Consider the following 9,001-nt stretch of genomic DNA (forward strand, 5'->3'; position numbering starts at 1 on the left):
CCTTTCCCTACCCCTAATTCAGAAGACCCTGAGTGTCAGTGTAATATCCCCTTTCGATATCCTTTTTATCACGTGATAGATGCCTCACAAGAGGGTGTTGCGAGGGCTTGAAAAAGGTTTTCCGCGAGGATATAGCGGGCGCGTTACGTGCTGATAACGCTTTTGCCACTTAAACCCATTTTGCGGTTTCAAAAATAAGTCTGTGCTCTGCACTTCACATTCAGTGTCGCAGTCATGCTTTTTCTCCAGTGTGTCCCATCCTGTAACCACAGTGGCATCGACTTCACTGAGTCACGTGCATGTAATTCTGGATCCCCAAATCTCTTAAGATGACATGCGTTCTTGGGCGAATCAGTCGTTGTGTTTTTTTACTTCGGAAAGATGAAGAAGTAACAGTCATCCAAGAACTTCTGTTATCAACCGGACCCTGAAAGGCTTTTTTTTTGTCTGCTGCTCGGAGTCTGCACCCTGCTTTCGCGTGAATATCGTTGATTACAGGATGTACTGTACATACTATTTGCCCACCGTGACCCCGTTATTGTGGCGTCGCTCAGGGTGCATGCGTTATTTTAAAACAAACATAAGCATACAATAAGGGTCTGCTGTTGTTTTTTCCCCATTCACCCTACAGAAGGTAACTGGGCAAGATTTTTCATTGTTCTTGAGGAAAATGCACCTAGATTACGACCTCTGCAATAAAAGTAAACAAAAAATGCACCCATTGTTCTTAATTTACGTTCTCTTAAAACAGCTAGCACTAGCCGCCAAGAAACGTTTTGATCTTGTAGGACATTAATGCCTGAGTATCAACAGGGTGGCCCGTCATTGGGCTCGGAGAGTACTCCCAATGAAAACTACGGGAAAGCAAATGTAGTTCAGACAGAGAAAGAGTTCAGTCATGATAGCAAGAACGAACCTGAATTGGGTGACAAACTTCAAATAACCAAGCGGATCGTCATTCGTAAGGCCGAGCTCATGGCAAACCAATATGACGGTTGGTTACTAAAATCTATGTTTCTGTTTTCAGCCTTTATTTGCGCTTTTTCGTACGGGCTTGACAGTATCATTAGAAGCATTTACATGACATATGCGATGAACGATTACCAGACGCATTCTCTGCTGTCAACAGTAAGCGTAATAAGTCTGACAATCTCCGCGGTTGCTCAAATATTCTTCGCCGGTTTGTCGGATGTTTTCGGCAGACTGTCAATGTTCATTGTGGCTATTATGTTTTACGTTGTTGGTACCGTCATCCAGTCTCAGGCTTACGATGTTCAAAGATACGCCGCTGGGTCGATTTTCTATTATATTGGGCTTGTCGGTTCTATGTTTCAGGTAACTTTAATGCTGTCCGACTGTTCATCATTGAAGTGGAGACTGCTTTACAACTTCGTCCCGGCTTGGCCAGCATTAGTGACCGTATGGATTTCGGGTAACGTCGTCCATGTGGCTAACCCAGAAAAGAACTGGTCCTGGGGTATTGCGATGTGGGCATTTATCTTTCCTGCAACTTGTCTACCAATCATAGGCTGTCTCCTCCATATGAGGTGGAAGCTCAGAAACAATTCTGAATGGAAGGAATTGCAGGAGGAGAAAACTTACTTCCAAACCCATGGTTTGGTGCAAACCCTGAAACAACTTTTCTGGAAATTAGATGTTGTGGGCGTGTTACTATTCAGCGTATCTACCGGGTGCATTCTTATTCCACTGACAATCGCCGGGGGCGCCTCCACGCATTGGAGGAGCGCCAAGGTTATTGCGCCATTAGTACTTGGCTCCTTGCTAGTTCCTTTCTTCATTTATTGGGAAAGTAAACTAGCTTTGGTGCCTTTGGCCCCATTCAAGATGTTGAAAGATCGTGGCATTTGGGCACCTCTGCTTATTACGTTTTTGATTTGCTTCATTTACATGATGGCAGCTGGTTACCTATACACAATCTTGTTGGTGGCTGGAAACGAGAGTTCTCTTTCGGCAACGAGAATAACAAGTCTCTACAGTTTTGTTGCCGCTGTCTTTTCTCCAGTTGTAGGAATATTTGTCGCAAGATTTTCAAGACTGAAGCCATTTGCAGTGTTTGGCTGCTCACTCTACTTTGTTACAATGGCTCTCTTTTACCACTTCCGGGGTGGTACCGATACTGGTAAAGGTGTAATCGGAGCTATGGTTGTCTGGGGTATTACGAGTTGTTTCTTTAATTATCCGATTAACATTTCGATGCAAACTGTGACGTCGCATGAGAACATGGCCACGGTCACAGCTTTCGGCCTCACGATCTTCAGAATAGGTGGTGCAGTGGGTGCGGCTGTCTCGGGCGCTATCTGGACGCAGAGTTTATACCCCAGGTTGCTCAAGGCCTTAGGTGATCCTACCCTGGCATTAGAAGCTTATAATATGCCACTAAGCTTCATGCTCAAACACGAATGGGGTACTCCCGCAAGAGACGCAATGATAGAAGCCTACAGATATGTCCAAAAGTACGAAGTTTTGGTGGGCCTGATATTTGTCGCGCCGATGTTTTTGTTGACTTTCTTCTTGAGAGATCCACCATTGACTGAAGACTATGGACAGAAACTTGAAGACGATGAGTACGTAAAGCACGATGACCCAATCACTGATTGGATAGCTGAGCGTTTCTCGAGTTTCAAAAAACATGAATAGGGTAATTAGTTTCTAAGATGTGTTAGTTGTTAGTTTTGTGAATGGATCGACGGCTTTTATAGTTTCTCAGATAAAGCCAGAAGAGGGAGTTTATATTGGTATCGTCACTCTCCCGCTTGTGTACCTCCTTCCATACGCACCTCATCCTGCACATTGTCCTTCTCGATGATGTCGGAATAGTATGGAATTTTACCTTGCCATCAATGCCGTACAACTTCATGTCTTTGTGTCTGGAGCCACTCAATTCTAGGGCCTTAAACATCGTGATTGTTCCTTGTTAGATTTCTCGAAACTACGCTTTGGTAATAGCCGTATCGTCTTGGGGTCTTTTATTGACGCCCGAAACCTCGTTGCTGTCATCAGCGCTCGCGATCACATCTGTGCGCGCAATCTTCCTTTCTCTTCCTTGCTCAGAATCCTCATCTCTCGTCGTTTTCTGGGAACATACGTCATTCACTTCCTCTTCAAGTACCACGCGATGAAACAAGCTCTTTGCCTCTTCTGTAACACTCTCAAAGCTGCCGCAACATCCGGCGTGTACCCGCTGCGGTAGCTCGTAGTACTTACAAATCTGTGAAGTAAAGCATTTGTCGTAATCGACGCGGGGTTGATCATTCTCGACCTGTGGTGGCGGATCTTGCCATAACGCTATGCATGTCCCAGACCCTCGCACGCGACCCACGCACTGGATGTACTCAGCTACTCGCGGATAATAGTCTAGCAGTATCACCATTCGCAGCCCCTCAATATCCAGCCCTTCCACGACCTGCTTTGTGCCGATCAGCAACTGCAGACTCTTGTCCTTGATGAATGATTGCACCCGTTTCAGTTTCTCTTCGGTAGTTAGGTCACTGTGAACATAAGCGGCGCTGAACTCTTGTGAGACCTCGGTAAATAACTCCGTGGTGGCCACATTCTCTCCCACTACTAAGGCAGCCTTTGCATCTGGATCATATGCAAAAAGACTTCTTAGGAACTGCTTTACCTGCCCAACGCCGTTTCCCCTCATACGTAAGGCATGTTTGTAAACATGCATCACAGCTGGCTCTTGCACGTAGTTGCGCAAAAAAATAGGTACATCGACCGACCGGCCTGCCTGCGATCTCTCCCATGTAAAATTTGTGCCCTCTCGACCCCTAAATCCTAGCTCTTGAAGTGCTCCCTGCGCAGATCCTTGCTCACATGTGGCCGAGGTCAAAATTATTCGCCGGAACCGCCCAAATTGTACCCGCTTCAGAGACGGAAATGAAACCTCACTGTGACTTTTCTCGTCGTATAGATTTTGAAACTCGTCGAATGCAAGTAGACCAAGTTTTTTCTCTGGGTACAGTAAACTCCAAAAATTTATCATCTTTATAAAGTCCTCGGCGGCTGCGTCATTGAAGGTGCCCACGTAAACGTCCAGCAGTGAGTTTTCTTTGCAACGAGTCTCGTTGAGAAGCTTTTCAACACTACCTACACGCAGGTTGCCACTTGCTTCGAGCCGACACATCGTCCCGGCAAGTAGACCTACGAAAGGGACAAACACAAATGACACAAGGGAAAGTTTCCTCATGGTATAGCACATCAGTGGCAGCTGGAAAACTAATGTCTTGCCGAGTCCCGGGGGTGCTTGTACTGCAATAATCTTCTTATTTGACAGGTAAGCATTCACGCATGCCAAGTACTGATCCGAATTGCGGAAGGTAAAGCTTTTCCCATAGAGCTCTCGACCTGCATGAACAAGATCATCTGGGCATAGTGCTTCTTTCTGCAAAACTATTTCGCCAACACTGTAAGTTAGCGGATGATGTATTTCTTCCTCTTCATCGAGACCCACCCATCGTATCCATTGCTTTGCGATTTCCTCGTGCCATGTCCGCGTCATAAATCTTTCTGATTGTTCGCACTGCCACATGGACTCCTCCAAAACTTCCAAATCGCCCATGGCATCTGGGTCATCCACGTCTTCTGAGTCACCCAGTTCATCCATGTAGTCCCGCGCGCTTGAAGCAGCAAAGCGACACATGGCTAGATCTATTCTCGCTGTTTTGACGGGCTTTGAGTCATTGAGGGATGAGGCTAGATACTGCCGTAGCAACCCCATCCTGCCGAATTTTAGCTGCTTAAAACTCAATCTCTCGGGAGATGCAACATAATTGGGGTGTTCCTCGCTGGGCTTAAGAAACCGCCTCCTACTCATAAGCTGGCCTAGTTTAGCGTCTAAAAACAAATATTGGTCCATGATAAGTGCCGACGCCTCTTTCTTGCTCATATTGCATTTGCCCTCAATGTGCTCCCATATGCCCTCCAGATCAACTTCACCTTCCTTTGGAGGTTCGAAGGCCTCGTAGTTCTCGCCTAGCACCGATATCTGAGTCTTCCGCAGCACAGTTACGTAGTACACCAGATAGTATGATGTTCGCTTATCCAACCATTTGAAGTCTTCTTTCAAGTTCCCTTTCTTGAAGCTTCTTGTGATTATTTGGACACATCGTCGCTCACTGTCCACATATATGTTCTGCTGGTCGCCACCGCATGCCAAAACCTGTAGCTCTGAAAAGGTGTAGGGCACACCCGCTGCTAACCAGATCATCCACATTAAAGCCACTGTCATCTTATCAATGGCGCCGAGCACCTCTCTTTTATCAAGCTGGGTAAGCGGCTGCCTCATGCTTGGTGACACTTGATCATGTATCCACTGTGGAAACATATCTTTTAATGAGAAATTCGCGCGGTAGCCATGGCCTGCCCACGGAATTCTGTAATTTTCCAGGAGCATTTTTCCAGTTGATTCTACCGGCGTCATTGTCAAGACCCTGTCGAGCTTGCTCCATTGCTGGTCGAACTCATATTGCATGTCGCTGTAAAAGCTCTTGATGTATTCTCTTCCAAACGTTTTTCCATATACCCTTATACAGTCAGGAGGCACGCGGTTTATGTTCATAGTCATCGTTTGGTCACTTTCTTTTGCAACTTTGTGATATAGGGTCGTGAATTTGCTCCATATATTGTGGCTCTCCTCTTGGAAAATATTCAACTGGTCTTCACTCTTTTCCGAAATTATCACACACTTGATCCACACTCCCGTTGCAGACATACGCTCGCGCACAGTTTCCATCTCCTCGACTTCTAAATCTTTTCTTATATCAAAGTGTGCGCTTAGCCTGAAGAGCAACAGACGCGTGAACAAATTTGCAAGATCCATGTACCTCTCTTCTTTGAGTACAATGTAAAGAAGCTGCTGTAGGTGCGCTGCTTTTGCTTCAGTGTTGTGCAGCTCTCCGATTCTGTCCAGCAAAAGCTCGCTGTCCACTGTTGGCCGCTCCACTTGTTGCCCCAATGATAACTGGTGCAGATTCGCAATAAGAAAGAGCAGAACACCTGCGTGCTTCCCATGTATCTCTAGAGTCTCTAATTTATATTTTGTCACTAGAGGTTCGCCAAAGGAGTTTGTCTTGGTGGTTTTAGAAATGGCTTCTCTATGACAATGCTTTAAGATTGCAACACTTTCTACCTCATACAACGTTCGATCCATGGCGAAAGACCGGAAGAGGCGGCGGTCGCGGTTAGTAAAGACCAGCTTGTCACAGTGAAGCGTGTGAAATACGTCCAAATCTTCACTAGCCTGGGGCACAGTCGCGGTTTCGGCTTCGCTCTCCTGGCGCGGGGTCGCGATCTCGTGCTCTAATGGCATCTCAGGCAGCTTTTTGCCAGTCTGGCAGAGGTACTTTCTAGTCTTGTTAGGGAGCGTTATTGGCAGAACGCGGTACTCGATAGAGCGCCGTGTATTCGCACTGTTGGTTCTGCCCGACCTGACCGCTTTCATGCCATCTTCAGTACTGTAAAAATATCTCTGCTCGCTCGTTACAGTCTCAAAAAGCAGTGGGCAGTCCACGTAGATGAGATCCTCTTTCATCCCCAAATAAACCGCCAGGTTCTGCAGCTTCAACTCGAGAATCCGCTGCACTTCCTTCTTGGTAGGTTTGAGAGAGCTGATATTCGGGCACGTGATCCGTTTAGTGCCATCCCTGTTTGTCTTTATGAGAAACCCATGAATAGCCGCGAAGCGATCTGATATTTTTTCCATGTGCGCGTGCGGGGTTCAAATAGCGAGATGCTTTGATGTCACGTGCCCTGATCATTTGCGGCTGTTCGAGAGCACTCAGAGCTTTCGGGCTCTCACTTATATAACAATTCCCCAGGGCATCACCAGTAACGAATCGGAGGGAATTTTGTCCTCGTTGGCCAGTTACTTGGCTATCGGGTCACCGTCTAGGTATTTGTTGAGCGTTTTGCGCGAGTGTAATACCTGTGACACGGTCCCATTGAGTGTAGCTTCACAGTTGGCACATGGCGCGCTCGTATGATGTTAACGCTCACCTCTTCACATGCTATAAACGCGTGAGAGGGGTCGTCTGCGGGGTCTCGAGCTGTTGAGATGTATATCTGATTTCTGGAGCTTCAGTATAGCGGAATGGTTTCTGGGGGATCGAACATACAAGTTATGCGCCCTGCGGCTATCCTTGTGGAGTTTCAAGGTTCTGTTCCCACTTCTATATTGAACTCCGACGGATGCGTAGATGTATATCCACAGTTCTAATCGCTTGCATTCTAGGTTCAAGGTTTACTTGTTAGGGTAGATCATTCATGACCTATGCAAGTGATAACTTTGCACCTTCGTCGCTGCATTAAATTCTACATACCTTCACTTTATTGGTGATCGCGTGACTTTTCTAGTCGTGAAAACTGAAACACTGCATAGAATCAGGTGACTGGAAACACAGGTTGGCGGGGAAGCTGGCGCGTCCGGAAACACAAATTATGATGTACTCTCATACGAACTATATAATAATGCGAAACACCACCTCGAGACCCATGGTCGCTGTCATGAGACTCTTCCAAATTGAAAGGGTGAATGAGTATCAAGGCAAAGGGTCAGGCTTGTCGTTTTTGCAATCTTAGCCATTTGATTGAGAAGGCCTTTCCCTTTTCTGGGGCTTTCAGAAGAGTCCCGATCAATGAGTTGGGGTTAACATCTGTGGATGCGTCTCATGGCACGTTTTTAGAAGAAAAAAACTGTCAGATTGTGATCGGTTCGTTGGTGTGTGATAGTGCCAAGTTGCATAATGACACATTGGTATGAAATGATATGACACATGGACATATCATAAATACGACGGATACCCAACTAAGTCACATAGAAGGTTCACATTAACCGTTCATAGTCCAGATCAGGCCACAGTGGCTTGGAGAAGGTAAGGAGTGGTACCACCAGTACGATTATCACCTTATGATTAAGACTCAGCCACGTCCCAGAAATTTTGTATAAATCCGGATGATTTCTTTGGTTTGCAAGACATATATCTTGGACGGAAGAAAGAAGGGAGAGATATTTAGTACATCATCCACGAAGTAGTTTACTTAGATCATAATGGAAAACCTTGCCAAGGAATTTGAGACCCTTTCGACCAATGACCCAGACTCGCCTCAATAAATCTTAAGAGAGTTGAGCCCAGTCAAAGAGACATTGCTCTCCTTTTTCACAGCATGTGAAGAAAATCTTTCTGACTTTAGAAGCAACCACCTAGCGTGACAGCAACAATCAACTCGATGATTCCCTTCATCAATCACAGCACTTTCACATGTCCATTCAACAGAAAAATCAATATGTTTAGGAAAGTTAGACGATACTAACCAAGGTTCTAATAATATACTGGTTTGGTATCAGCAAGGTAGTTATACGGAGTTACAGAGTTTTGTTCCTTCCTTCTCTTGAACTTGTAAATGTCTATGAAAGTCTTCCATGTACTCTGAAGCATCAGAGTCAAAGTAGCAATCAATAAATTCCAAGACAGGAACAGAAGCTTTATTTTAGCTGTATAAGAACATCTTTGACCGTACTCACTAGCCCTACTTTATTATGAAGTTTACGGGCGAGGCTTGGCATTAAGTCAATATTATACGAATGTTTCATTTTACAGAAAGAGACTTCACCACTGTTAATTAATTAATAATGGTCTTTTAGGTTGGAATGTACTTTGTGTTAGAGCGACGTAAGGAAAATAATACCGAAAAAATATGCAAACACGTTTACCGCATAGCTCTTAAACATTGCTAAGACCAACATTTTATCCTGAAAGTATCTCATAGTTGAAGGAGAGCCTTTGTCAAAGGTGAATTTGAAGCTGAAAAGGATACGTATCAATTGTGCAGTTTGAAGTGAAGGAGCGGAAAATAATTGCACGTTAACTGACTACTCTTGTACATAAATTTTCATATCTCAGTTTGCTGGAAAATCCATTTGGCAACCCTTTCTCCCATGTCTTGGACACATTTGAATAGCAACGTCAGAAGATACTAA

The 9,001-nt window shown here is 45.2% G+C and overlaps 2 protein-coding genes across 2 annotated transcripts, besides 1 other annotated feature; one reads left to right on the top strand and one right to left on the bottom strand.

Moving 5' to 3' along the window:
- Positions 1-795: 795 nt before the first annotated feature.
- KLTH0D00110g (ARN family MFS transporter) lies at positions 796-2,658 on the top strand (the record flags this gene model as incomplete). The annotated part of the gene is made up of 1 exon (XM_002552687.1): positions 796-2,658. One exon carries the CDS (start codon positions 796-798, stop codon positions 2,656-2,658), a length of 1,863 nt encoding a protein of 620 aa, XP_002552733.1.
- Positions 2,659-2,950: 292 nt separating this feature from the next.
- KLTH0D00132g (KLTH0D00132p) lies at positions 2,951-6,727 on the bottom strand (the record flags this gene model as incomplete). The annotated part of the gene is made up of 1 exon (XM_002552688.1): positions 2,951-6,727. The coding sequence occupies one exon, from the start codon at positions 6,725-6,727 to the stop codon at positions 2,951-2,953; it is 3,777 nt and encodes a 1,258-aa protein (XP_002552734.1).
- Positions 6,728-7,717: 990 nt separating this feature from the next.
- Positions 7,718-8,133: a long terminal repeat.
- Between the last annotated feature and the right edge of the window lie 868 nt (positions 8,134-9,001).

Source organism: Lachancea thermotolerans, assembly GCF_000142805.1.
Source record: "Lachancea thermotolerans CBS 6340 chromosome D complete sequence".
Classification (NCBI taxonomy): domain Eukaryota; kingdom Fungi; phylum Ascomycota; class Saccharomycetes; order Saccharomycetales; family Saccharomycetaceae; genus Lachancea; species Lachancea thermotolerans.